At 34.9% G+C, this 14,436-nt stretch overlaps 1 protein-coding gene and 1 long non-coding RNA gene across 2 annotated transcripts in view; one reads left to right on the forward strand and one right to left on the reverse strand.

Moving 5' to 3' along the window:
- The window catches only part of LOC136035283 (uncharacterized), a 50,771-nt gene extending 47,579 nt beyond the window's left edge, over positions 1–3,192 (forward strand). The window contains exons 2-3 of the long non-coding RNA XR_010619387.1: positions 2,074–2,234; positions 3,058–3,192. This is a non-coding gene — a long non-coding RNA (uncharacterized LOC136035283). The remainder of the gene's footprint in view (positions 1–2,073; positions 2,235–3,057) is intronic.
- Positions 1–14,436, reverse strand: part of LOC136035282 (nephrin-like) — a 255,108-nt gene that overhangs the window by 185,327 nt on the left and 55,345 nt on the right. The window contains exon 5 of the mRNA XM_065716966.1: positions 6,012–6,215. Coding sequence (XP_065573038.1) covers positions 6,012–6,215 — 204 coding nt within the window. The remainder of the gene's footprint in view (positions 1–6,011; positions 6,216–14,436) is intronic.

A 14,436-nucleotide genomic window follows, 5' to 3' on the forward strand; every position in this document is an offset into this window, starting at 1 on the left:
TTTCTGTTTTGCAAGTGCATCCGGGGCAACTATCCCTCCGGTTTTCATTTTTCCACGAGTGAATTTTGTGTACCTAGAATGATTAGCGATGGCCCCCTGGTTGCCTGGGACTTGCTCACCCCAGTGGATGGGTCAATGGTTCTCGGAAGCTGTGATACATTTTACGAAGATCACTAAGCCAGATGCAGAGACTCCGATCCTCCTGATAATGGACAACCATGACAGCCATCTCGATGTAAGGGTGATCGAACACTGCAAGGAAAATTTTGTGACACTTTTGACATTTCCGCCTCACTATTCGCATAAACTGCAACCACTAGACGTAGGCGTTCTTTCTCCTTTCAAGAACGCACTAAAAGGGCGTTTCAATGAGTGGCTACAGTTACATCCCGGCCAGCATATTTCGATTTACGAAGTAGCTCCGCTCGGCAGGGCTTCCTTCCTAGAGAAGTTTAGTGCGTTGAACATTGTATCTGCGTTCCAAGCCACTGGGATCTTCCCTTTCAATCTTGACATATTTCCGGAGGGAGCTTTTGCACCGTCGCTAGTGACAGACAGGCTCCTAGATATAATAACCGTTTCGCCGAGTCCTCTGTCTCAGGCTGACGCCGACTCCGTACCCTCACCGGCTTCTTCCATGATTAGGTCTCCTGAAGAAGTTAGACCCTTCCCCTGAGTTGAAACTAGCTCTGTTTCGGGTCATGGGAGTCAGCATCGAGGAAGACTCGCATTTTAACAGACACACATGAAAAGGAAGAGATTACAGTTAAAAATCAGAAAAAGATCAGACCACCGAAGCAATCTGCGAAGAAACGCAAAAACAGTGCGGCCCGCAGTGACGACGACGAAAAGGACGGAGAAGAGCTTTATTTCACATTGGTTGCCTTGAATGATTCATCAAGCGACGAGTCTCTTCACTGTGGAGAGCTTGGAGAGGACTTCGAGCATTTTGACATAGAAAATGCTCAAGTTGAAAGCTTTGTTCTTGTGAAGTTCGAGCTGAGAAAGTCTAAGAAACGTGATGTTTTCTATATTGGCCAAATCAAAGGAAAAAGTGGAAGTGACTAGGAAGTCTCTCTCCTGCGCAGAAATGGAGAACGATTTGTCTTTCCAGATATTGAAGACAAAGCATTTGTGTCTTCAGATGACATTATTATTGCGCTTCCATCGCCTGCTGCTACCGGCGGGACAGAGCGGACAAAGCGAGGTCTCACTTTCCATTACGGCCTCAGCTGCTACAACATCAGATAAAGAGGGTCCACTTGTGTACATATTATTTGGTTTTAAGATGTCTACGTTTCCGAATTTTTAAGTATATTGCATTTTATTGAAAATTAAGTGCTGTCCGAGCCCACCCCCATAAATTCCGAACTCACCCCACACGATGGGGTGACTTCGGACATTTATGAAACATGAATAATTTGAACTTACTCCCCCACTCTCCCCTAGAGTATCGAGGGGGACTTGTGCTTATTATGTGTTTTGGCACTAACATTTTAATTTTTACGCAAGACAAGAGGCTGAACAAGTAAAAAATTTGTCCTGGGCCCACCCAAATATATAGACTATAAAACACAGCCCCTAGTTCAATGCTGTTCTTCGGGCCGCCTTGGCCCTCAAAGAAATAAGTTTTTCGCCACAGAAAAAAGCAAATCCTGATCAATCTAAAACCAAATCTATACAAAGGAGAAATAACAGGGATGTTTTTCGTTAGTTTTTAAAGGAGGAGGGAATTGGAGGGGCCCTCATCTTAAAAAAAATGAAATAGGGTTTTTATTACTGTTAAAATAACATATTCATGTACAAACTATGACCATACCATTTCAAGGGGGAGAAATCGGAGATGTTTGGGGACCTGGTTCGTTAGTTCTGGAAGAAGGAGAGACTTTGAGGGGCCATGATCCTTGAAAAATAAAATAGGCCTTTCATCACGAAGAGAATAATGTATCCTTTCTAAAAAGAAACTATTTTTGCCAACTCAAGGTGAGAAACCTCAGCCTACTATTAATATTCTTTTTCAGGATGAAATCATAAGTGTTTCAAGGGAAAATAAATATTTATTCCTTTTCACAGGTTCCCATTGAGAACACAACTTGGATTGATCAGTTACTAATCGATTTCTTTGGTGAAGAACCAACGTAAATGGACAGGGCTGACCAATTTTTGGAGGAAATGTTGGAAAATTTTCCCTGTGAAGAACCAGCCAAAACCCCACCAATGGACACACCCTCTCCGTAAGTGAAACTGATAATGACTAATAACAAAATTTTAAGGGAGTGAGAAACCTTGTTCAATGCTATTGGCGAGGGGTCTCCCCCAACCCTCAAAACTAGAGCTAGAGGTCTTACTTTCAGCTTAATAACAGGGACAATCAAATGATGTCAGGAGCTCCCCCCCCCCTTGCGCCTTGAAAGTACAGCGATAGATTACATTTTTGGTTAAATAACAGGGACAATTCAAGGGATGTCCTTTAACTCTAAGGATGTACACCCCTCTTGCATCCCCAATAAAAATGCTAGTGTTACACCCCAGATAAGGCTCGAAAATAAAATTTTAGTTTAATAAGTCGTATTTAAGGATTGTGATCCTTCTCGCATTTAGAGTAACTCTGGGTAGGCTGTTAACTTCAAATACAAATTAATTAAATAGTTAACTTTTTTCAAATGAAAGCCAAGAGTGACATCAAAACTCAAACGACTAAAATAATTTCTTATAGAAAACTAAAGCGTAAAGGCCAGCGTTAGAGGAAAGAGGGTAACTACCCTGATTTACGGAATAATTTCTGGTCGCTGAACTGTTAAGTAGTAGTATAGGGTGCCTACGAATAAGCATCCAGTACCCTTATGAGGGCGTAATACTTCCAAGAGGCTAGTAACTTCCCCCCCCCTCAGGATGTCTGTACAAGCAAACATCTCTGGGCGTTACCAGGAATATAGATTATGTTTTTTAGCTAAATAATATATTCTTTTTAAAGACTAATACTATATTCTATTTCAGCCTAGCATATTCTTTATCAGGGCAAAATCATAAATGTTTCAAAGGAGAAATTATTATTAGTTTTCAGGTTCACCTAACTGTAATATCACCAGCTCAAGGGGTCTACAGTGATGGCACGGAGACCCCTATCCAGTCACCACCTTCAGAATTTTTCGAGAGTCTGAATGCTAGTATGGGCCCGGGGAAAGTCAACAGAAAGAGGTAAGTTCATTATGTGCGGAGGTGAACCCTGTTAATGTACCTCCTCTCATTTTCGATCTTTACGCTCTTGTGAGAGATCTTGGCCTCGATGGAGAATTTTGAATCGCGCGCAAGAAGAGCTTACGCCACAATAGTCTTAAGACTGAATGACTTCTTGAGACTTGATAACTTCATTAATCATGAAGTTTTACTGCTGATAGATTATGTCCGTGTTTTTACATACAATATCCAATATCGTCAATATATCACTTGCAAGGTAAATTTTGCAATAGTCCTATTCATTTTTACACCCAACCTTGGCCCAATCTTTTCTAGCAAATTCATAGTCGACAGCGGCTAATTGATGGTCGTGAATTTAATCATAAAGTGCTTTGACGGGCAGCAAATTTTCCTCACGTAGCCTCAAGGCGGAGTTGTACTACTCATACACGAATATGCCCTTACACGTTAATAAATCACACATTCCATCATCTGGAAAGCGCTGTTTAAGGAGAGGGAAACTATTAAAATAGCCACTTGTCTATACTTGAGCTAATTGACTTGGTGATTTGGGAAAAAAACTATAGAAATCTAAAAACCAGTTCTTGTTCAAGCCTAAATTACCATTACCAGTTGTTTCAAGCTACAAAAATTTACGAAAATGTGGAATTTTGTATATTTTGCCACAAGAAAGATCACGGATGCGTGTTAATTTTTTTTCGAAGGGTAATAGTATCGACCCAGTGGTCCTAGAATGTCGGGAAAGGGCTCTTTTTAACGGGAATTGAAAGTTCTAGTGCCCTTTTTAAGTGATCAAAAAATGGAGGGAACCTATGCCCCCTCCAACGGTCATTTTTTCCTAAAGACACCGGATCAAAATTCTGAGATAGTCATTTTATTCAGCATAGTCGAAAAACCTAATAACTCTGTCTTTGGGGACGACTTAGTCCCCCACAGTCCCCGTGGGAAGGGCTGCAAGCTACAAACTTTGACCAGTGTTTACATATAGTAATGGTTGTTGGGAAGCGCACAGACGATTTCAGGGGGATATTTGGGCTGAGGGGGGTCAAATGAACTTCAATTGAACAGAAATTATTGCGCATATGAGGGATTCACCTCCTCCTAATACCTCGCTCTTTACGCTAAAGTATTTTTAGTAATTTCAACTGTTTATTCTACGGCCTTTGTGATTCAGAGGTCATTCTTAAGGAATCGGGACAAAATTGAAGTTTTAGTGTAAAGAGCGTGGTATTGACTTGGGGGAGAACCCCCTCATACACCTAGTAAAAACATAGCAATATAGAAGTTCGTTAGGTATGTTAATTACATATGTTTTTACAAAAAAAAAAAAATGTTCGTAAAAAATAAAAATTTCTAATTGCCTTTTTAAGTAACCAAAAAATTGGAGAGTAACTAGGCCTCCTCCCCCGCTCCTTATTTTCTCAAAATTGTCCGCTCAAAACTATGAGAAAGCCATTGAGCCAAAAAAATAAATTAATATGCAAATTTTATATTGATTATTCATGTGCGGAGAGCCAAAATCAAAACATGAATTAATTCAAAAGGTTCAGAAATTAAATAAAAAACAAGTTTTTTTTTTACTGAAAGTAAGAAGCGACATTAAAACTTAAAACGAACAGGAATCACTCCGTATATGAAAGGGACTGTTCCTTCCACAATGCCCCGCTCTTTACGCTAAAGTTTGACTCTTTCTCTCAACTCTACTTTTTAAAACAGTAAAAAACTCTTTCTCTCAACTCTACATTTTAAACCAGTAAAAAACTTTAGCGTAAAGAGTGGGGCGTTGAAGAGGGAATAGCCCTATTCATATACCGAGTAATTTCTGTTCGTTTTGATGGCGCTCCTTACTTTCAGTTTAAGAAAACTTTTTTTTTATTTAATTTGTATATCTAAAAGCAAACATAGTAAGTAAATATTTCATAAATAATATTCACCCCCCCAAAATCCTTTTCATTAAATACTTTAGAGGTGTATTAATTATAATTCCGAGGCTAATATAGTACCTTGCTGAAATCTGAGCTAAAGTGACCAACTTTTAATTTGTGTGGCAAGAGGTCTCCTATAGAGACCCTTGAACTTCTGTTCTTCCATTAACCCCTTCCCTCATCATAATTTTTAACACATAGATATGTTGTGTTTTGACCCATGACCAAAAATGGATTATTGAATAAAATTGCCAAAGAGATTTAATGCTAATTATTAGACATTTTGGGATCATAAATATGATTGTACTAATTTCAACACACATATTTGCCAAAGCGTATTTGATTTCCATTGAAGTTTCTAGGCCTTTTGAGCCAGCTATTTAAAAATAAAAGGCTAGTATTGTAACCCAAATTCAGAAAATATTAAACAAATATTTCCCAAACGGTGGACATTGTTAAGATAAAATAAAACATATAAAGTCCTGGATAATTTATTTAACAGATCCTTTTAGTTTTATAAGAATTGAAGAGGGAAATACGCAGAGATGCTTAGGAATTACGACCTAAGAAAACTTCATCAACATTCGGGAAGGATGAGGTTTACCAAACTGTGGAAATAGACAAAATGATTCATTTCACTTGGGTTTTTGTAAGGAAATAAATGAATTTTGGAAGTTTTTTCCATGGAGGAGTGACTAAAAGCGGAGAAATGGTTGGATCCTACATTCAACGATAGGAATTTTACAGGGATAAAGAAGTTAGGTGGGGTGGTTGGTTACAGTATGGCAAAAAGAGACCTTTTTCTTCATCATAAATAAAAGCAATTAAATTTGACTTTTTTTTCACAGAGTACTTGACAAAAAGGCTGAATAAAAATAGGGAACTTACGATATAGACCAAGCTTTACTGAAGCAGTTACAGGTTGTATGAGATTTGAATTTGAGGCTTCACAGGTCAAAAGAACTCCTGAATGGTGGCGTTGAAGCGCGTTAATACGAAGTCGTAATTTCCTAATATCTCCCGATGTTATCTCTTCAACCGCGTCAATTGGTTTATTATCTTCCAACCAAAGCAACCGTGGAGATGGATCACCTAAAGAGTCAAGAATAAGTGTTTAAATTAACACTTTTTTTTAGCTGAATTACTTGCAGTAGTCGTATATACTCAATTCACATGGTTTTGACATTTCAATCAGATATTTTCAAATACTAATTTCAGCATTAAGTCTAGAATCATATTATTGTTGTTGTTTAGTTTTATAGAATAATATCTAGTAAGGCTGTATTTCCTAAGGCATGGGTGACACTGCCCGCAATCTTTTATATTCAGGCTTGTAGAATCTTATTTTTAAATATTGTTTATAGCTTTTGTTCATTTATATCAATTATGTTTTAATACGGTCATATCGATTTATATCAATAGCTTACTTTAACCATTTATATAAGTTTTATTGTTAATCGGTTTATTCTTCTTTAGTTTTATTTATTTATTTCAGTAAATTTTATTTATTTATATCAACTTTATGTAATTTTGTAATTTCATTTTACGTCTTTATTTGTTCATCAATTCATTTATTCGATTCAATTCGGGGCTTCTTTCAACTTCTTCATTACTTTCAAATGAAATTTAGTCACCCCTTAGTCCGTGTTTTCTTAATTTTGCTACTTTAGAAAATAGAATGGCAAAAAAGCGATATATTTATTATGAGCTAAAAAATGAGATTGGTAAAATATTGACTAAAACCAAAGAAATTCACAAATCTTTATAACATAGTTACATGTTGTTTCAAAATTTTTAAAATCACCATGCTGGGGAACATCCTAAGAACATTTATATTCAGAAAATCATTTTTAAAAATATTGAATGGGGTAAAAATAAAATTCTCTTTGTGTCCAGGTACATCCACTGGGAGTATCCGCAGGCCTAAAACTTTTGCAAATTAGAATATTGTATCTGAGCATCGAAGAAAAATCAGCAACTCCATATTTAATTGTTTCAAAGATTGCAATCCTTGTCAGGGATTTCATTGATTCTAAAGCCAAATATTAGTGATATTGTTAGTTTTTGTTTCAATGAATATCCAAAAGACTTTATTGATAATTAAACTATTTATGATTATCTTTAAAAGTCTTGTTTTTTTCAGTGAGATATTAAAGACATATATTGTAATTAAAAAACTGCATGTTAAACTTTCGTGTAAAAGTAGAAGTGTGGCCTAAATAAAAGAAACAACAAAATTCTTTCAACCAAAGTACTCCAGCCCTCTATTCTTCCCAGTATACCAAACTTTTACTTGTGTTTTACTGAAAGAAATTTAGAATATAAACAAATTAAGCCTACCGAGAATCAGAAGTGCTTTATTTACTTATTACCTTGCATGATATTTAAATTAAAATTTCATTGATTAAAGCAAACACAAATGATAAAGCTCTTTCAGTCTAAGATATTGTGGTCACAAGTTGAAAATATTTTCTTGAGATTTATTCACGAAGTGTTATTAAAAAAAAGAGATCAAGTTCGGTCTAAACAGTGGAGCGTGGCAAAACAAATAGGCCTACGGCAACCCCCTCGTGCTTAGGACAGTCTTTCTTGTTTAAAATTCTAACTTCACTTTTCACTTTCATTTTTCTTAGTTTCCAGGGTTTATATAATTTTAATTATAGCACCTTATAACCACATTAAGGGTTTTTCTACATATGAAGGACCTATTGTCCTCATGTCACCACCCACCCCTCCATTTCTGACAGCAGTTTCTAAAATTAGCAGAACAAAACTTCAAGAATGAAAGAACTTCACAAAAAAATCCAGTGAAAAATACTCAAATTAGGCTACACCTAGCCTACATTAGGAAGGGAAAAGACATTCACAGCTCTTCAAGTTTTTCACGATTGCAAAATGTTCTCACAGAATTTTTCCGAATTTTGACACAAAATACATTTACTGAATAATCAGTAGCCCCCTACTTTACTTTTGAGTATCGTTTCTCATTCCCTCTTACAATTGGCAAAAAACCATGCACTTACTACATTAATATACAAGTAACAAAAGGTTAAAAAGAATCAAACTATTCAACAAGAAAATGAATGTCTGTAATCCGTTCATTCCTTATGAGCTGGGAAAGATCGAACCCGCAATGCACACAGCCCTCAGAAAATACGACATTGCAGAAATTGCCTTTCAATTTTTTTAAAGCAATTGGTTATCCAAAATCGTAACTAAATAATATTTTAGAAATGAAAAGGCAGTGTTTGCGATTTTTCAGCATAAAATAGCCAAAAAACACTGCCATTTTGTGAAAAATCTTTTATTACTTAAAAAGAATACAAGAGCTTTTAATTTCCTTGGACTCTCTGTGACATGCAACGGATTCTACTAGTTCTGCCTAATCGTTATTTGTGTTGAAAGGTAGCCACGGTTACAACCGGTATGGCTATTACAAGTGTAAAACCTGTGGGGGAGTAAATGCCACAGTAATTCGCCCACTGTGTCATTGGTCTGCTAGAACACCAATATTGATTTTACACTCAAGTTAGGTCATGTACGTTTAGTTACACACTGTAACCTAATAAAATCTATTTTTTTAAATTTATTTTTTCATATATAAAATCTAATTTTTCAAATTTATTTTTTCATACATAAAATCTATTTTTTCAAATTTATTTTTTCATATATAAAATCTATTTTTTCAAATTTATTTTTTCATATATAAAATCTATTTTTTCAAATTTATTTTTTCATATATAAAATCTATTTTTCAAATTTATTTTTTCATATATAAAATCTATTTTTTCAAATTTATTTTTTCATATATAAAATCTATTTTTTCAAATTTATTTTTTCATATAAAAAATCTATTTTTTTAAATTTATTTTTTCATATATAAAATCTATTTTTTCAAGAGAATATTTTTCTTGTTACAGAGAGCTGATTTAAGATTTAAAGTTCTCATTTAAAATCTGTTAATTCGAAAATTATTCAATTTAGATCAATCTGCTTAACCTTAAAAGGGGCAATTTGAAAAGGTCCTACAAAGTTCCCTTAGTCGTACGAATGAGTTATTTATTTATCACTGTGGCATTCTGCAGTTTAAATTACGTAATCTATTTATAAAAATGTGTCTTACATTATGCACAGCATCTAAACAATATTTAAACTAGTTCTTAGTTTCTTCACGTGTATCCAGATTTTGAATATTTGCATCTAGTCATACAGATTGCTTTGTTTACTTTCCAGAAACTATTTAAGTTTTCCCTCGGGAATATTCTAAGTCATTCTCTGCATTCAAAAGTTTAAAAATATGATGTCTTAAACTTGGGAATATTTATGGTTTATCCTTATTTTGGTTTATCCATGAAAGTTCCAATGTTGAAAAGTTGAAAAAGAATATTTTAGAGTTGCAAATACAATCTTGGACAAATCAAAGAATTGAAATTTTGTTTATTAATACCAAAAAAACGAAAAAAAAACATTTTAGACTTGCATGGTAAACCAGTATTGCAACGACAGAGAAACAGAAGACTTACTTGTAATAAAAAAAGATGTAAAAAAAAGTTTTGGTTCTTTTACCGGCTCAAAGTTCCAAGCAAAAAATTAATCAGGCTTTGCATCAAATCTGTATTATCTCTCTTTAAAATTTAATCTAATCAATAAGATAACAGAATATTCAAACTTAATTAGCAAATGAAAATTGCCTTCGCTACATCAATCTTTGGCTACTGGAATATACCTCCAAAAAGCAAAATAAAAGGGGTAGGATGAGAAAGTGAAGTGAAAAACGCGCGAATATTCCACTAATGGTTTAGCTGGAACAAAAATTACACAGAGAAAATACACTGCAAAAAATTACGTATCCACCGTAGATACTGGTACATAAAAAATGTAGTCTCCACTTAGGCCGATTACTCAGTAGGACAGATGCTCTTACCTTCTTTGTTTAATGTGCGCACAAAACTTACAAATTTCCCTAATCTGAGGGTTTCCAGTACAATTGTGTTTCATAGAAATTTAAGATAGTTACTGGTAATAGTTTGACCTCATACAACATATCTTTTCTTCAGAAATACTTGCCCATGATTGTGAATAATATTCATCAAGTCCTTTCTTTGAACGAAATAGAAAGATCCATCTATCAATATTGAAGGTTTTACAATCGAACGAGTCTCTTTAGAATATGGCTATCTGTCTGCTAAAAAAGCGATGTCATTCCATTGTCTGACTTTTATTGCTTTTAGAAACTTTTCTATTGCTAGTAGGATAATCTGAACTGTATTTACAATGTATCTGACCTTGATTTGACCTTGATGTCTATAATATAATGCAGCTGCTAATGCTGAATTGAAAAAAAATTATGCTATAAAAAAAATCATTGAATAAGAGTACCCTTTAAGGCTAAAACCTTACACCAACTTCCTGCTTGATTTGGTTGTTACAGATTTTATTCATCAGAAGAAAGTCTTACAGTATTTAAGAAGGTTATCGTAGATGACTCATTTCAAAAGAAATTGCAAGACAAAACTAGAGAGATTGTGCCTAGGTTTCACAGGTTTACGTCTTTGACGTCTTTACAACAGTCTAACGCAGCAATTTAATAATCTTCAGAATAAGATCATTGATTCTTGATTTGAGCCACTCTTGTGATAACTATTTTGATATATATATTTTTTCATTATATGTTCATTTGTGATATATATATATATATATATATATATATATATATATATATATATATATATATATATATATATATATATATATATATATATATATATATAGAGAGAGAGAGAGAGAGAGAGAGAGAGAGAGAGAGAGAGAGAGAAAGAGAGAGAGAGAGAGAGAGGGCAGAGAACACGGCGGCTTCACCACCGGGACCTGGTACTCGGCACGTGACAGGATTCTATATAAGGATTCAAACTGTCGTTTGTCTTTTTCAGTAGACAATTTGAGCCTTTTCTTGATGTCATAGTGTCCAAATGAACTTTAAATTAAAAACAGTGTCTGTGTAAAATTAGTTTTTTTTTTATTGGACATTTAACTTTTGCATTGGCGTCTATGTATGTAGGTATGTATCAATTTATTGACCATCGTAAATTTAGAATACAACACTGATAGAGTATAAAGAAAGAAAAGTGAAAGAAACAAATAAATTCTGCCAAATAAAAACAGAACCAAAACAAAGGTGAACTGTCAGGAAAAAAGAAGAAAAAGAAAAAGAAATACAAATAAGGGCAATTATATGTAAGACCAGATACATTATTAACGAAGGGCAATTTCAGAGGTACTTTCACTAATAATCTGCCTCCAATATCTCTCGTTTTGTTTTTTGCGCCGTGGACTCTAGACTAGCAACTCCATACCCCGAGGATAGGGAGCTGTCGTTAGTTCAGAGACGCAGCCGTAGCAAACATTTCGCCCACTTGAAGAAACACTTCCATGTTTCTACAAGTGGATGCGGAACAGCAAATGCGTTATAAATGCTAGCTAAGATACGGCGGTTAAATTTAAATTCTAACACAACTAGTAAACCGCAACTAGTTCAAAAGTTGACGCAGGGCGCGAGGATTTGACCCAATCGGTGCACCAAGATGCCTCAATGTATCTTGTGCTTTAATAGCTTGCTCACTTAACCGAAGATTTTTCAGGCAATCTGAATTGTAATTAAACACCAAAAAAAATGTAGTCTCCACTTAGGCCGATTACTCAGTAGGATAGATGCTCTTACCTTCTTTGTTTAATGTGCGCACAAAACTTACAAATTTCCCTAATCTGCCTTAACAATGATCTTATAACCTTTGCCACAGAAGATTATATCCAATTCCGAAAAATCCAGTCAACTATAGAAAAAGTTCTACTTTCTTTTATCCATACTTAAAACCTTCTAATATTTTAATAAACTTTCTTAATACTTTCTAATACGGAGAGACTCCTACACTGTAAAACTCAGGACTCAATTTTTCTGCTAATTTCACTATTTCTTTTTATCCTCAAAATTTTACATTTGTCTCATTATTCCCGGAAAACAGCCGATTTCCGTATTTTTCTCTAGTTTTTATATTACATTAGGCGAGACCTAGACACCCTTTCATCAAAGGTAGCTTCGCTCATACAACGTGTCGTTCCTAGCTAGAGTCTAGCTCATCAAATTTTAAATTTGTAATTCTTAAAATCCGTCCTTCCGCAAATTTTATTGTCTTTTAGCTCTGGACTAAATCCACCAGTATCTTTGGAAAACGTGGATTCTTTTAGCTATCTCCCGATAGCTTTCCTTTAATCGTTGCCGCCAGCTTAAGGCGAGAGGGGGGTCCCTAATCCACTTCCACCACAATTTAGAGATCTTCAACGCCACCAGAGTAACTTAGTGGTACCTCGGGGGTCAGGGTAACTTTAACGTGCCAAGAATTCTAATGTCCTGGCCGTGTCGGTTTTCAAGAACCGGCAGGGTTCTGACAAGTGTACTTCTCCCAAGTTACGAAAGTTCCACGCTAATTGACCCAAGACGCCACGCCTAATGTCACGTACATTAAGATCCAACGACTCTATATCTTTCCCTTACTTAAAGATAAACTATTATCACAGTGCTTTCTCTGTGATCCAACTCTCTCTCTGTACCCAGGGAACCTATCTCACTCAAGGCTAATCAAAAGAAGTCAACAGTAGAAAATAATAACCGTAATTGTTTTTCAAACCATAGTTTATACAAGAACTGAAAAAAAACACACTTTTTGCCACCCAACAAAACAAAATCACAAGATCGCATCGTGCGAAGTCCAGCCAATCCAAACCCTCAGCGGGTGCGACGCAAAAGCTAGAATATGTGGGCTGATTCTCGCTATCACCCCACTCAATTTCAACTAAGGCTGCCGTCCAAAAATGCTTTTTTTGTTTTTAGCAGGAATTAGTCACCCTTGTAACTACACAGTTAAAATCCAATTAATTTAACTGTCTACAAGAATGAATTGCTGTAAAGAGAAAACTAAGGATTGCAAGCCAAAGGAAAGTGGGGTGGGGATTACAAGAAATCCCAGAGTGGGTATAATTCAAAGAAGCCAAAAAAAGGACATTTATTTTACATAAAAAACAAGGGATGGAGGTCCCAACAAATAGTGTTGTAAGCACCGATCTCCGCAGAGCACCACAAGCAACTGATAGTGTTGATGAAATTGATGTAGTCACAAGAGCATACGGCTTTCGATTGGCAAGAAATCCACGTAAAAAGCTAGTGCAGGTCCTCAAACTCATTAAAACTAAAATTTAGGCAAAAGAAATTCCTGACTAACACTTTAAAAAGCTTTTGTTAGATCCAAAAGTATCGCTGCAACCTTATAATCCTCAGCATAATGTGTAATTGATTATGCTTGTTAAATATATTATGATGGCTTATCTGAATCCAAACAATGTAAGACTAAAAGTATTACGACCCTCAAGATAACACAGTAATCTATTTGCATAATATTTTTCTAAAATGCTTGACTTAATAGGAAGCACAGAACCTGGCCTACAGATTTCTAATTTTGCAAAATCTCCACCTTTGTGCACCGGTGTAACTTGAGCTATCCTTAAAATAAAAGGGGATAGTCCCCTTTTCTCAATAACAAATTTATGTTATTAGCCGATATTGTTGTATAACAGTCAATCTGACATAAACATATGATTTATAAGCAAAAGATTATTACAAAAATACGTACACATAAATAAAAAGTAGGTTTATTTGTGTTTCATTTTCAGATGTAAGTTTAAGGGATAATATAATTTCTTAGGAAAACAAATAAAAAATTGAAAAAGCAAAAATCGTTTTCTGTGAATCGGCCATAGAAGTGTATTTAAGTTTTGGCTTCTGAATTCATTCCACTGAATCTTTCTTCCCTCAAGTTTACCTAGGTGTGAATGAAAATCGTATTTAAAGTTTGGTTACTTTCAAAAGAACGAAAGGAATTTTCAAATTCCTTTGGAGTAAGTTTAAAGTTTAGCTTATGCCGTGACCATGCTCAAAGAGATTTGGCATAGTTACACTGAAAAAGTGATAGAACTGTACTAGCGAGAGTTTTTTTTTCGGCTCGTTATACACCTTCATAATCAAGTTGAGCAAATCATGGGGGTAGGAATATACTTGGGGAAAAGGGTAGTATTTTTGTTGGAGAAAATAAAAAGAAAGATGTAAAACAATAGAATTTTGTGAAAAGTATCAATAGATAAAAACCTACTGAAATATTTAAAAGAGAAAAGCAACCATATCCTAAATATATGGTTAAGCAAGCAGAAAACTGCTGTTCAGAACGGATTTAAATGGGGGAAATGGGTTTTTAATTTAAATACCACT

Source organism: Artemia franciscana, chromosome 14, assembly GCF_032884065.1.
Source record: "Artemia franciscana chromosome 14, ASM3288406v1, whole genome shotgun sequence".
Taxonomy (NCBI): domain Eukaryota; kingdom Metazoa; phylum Arthropoda; class Branchiopoda; order Anostraca; family Artemiidae; genus Artemia; species Artemia franciscana.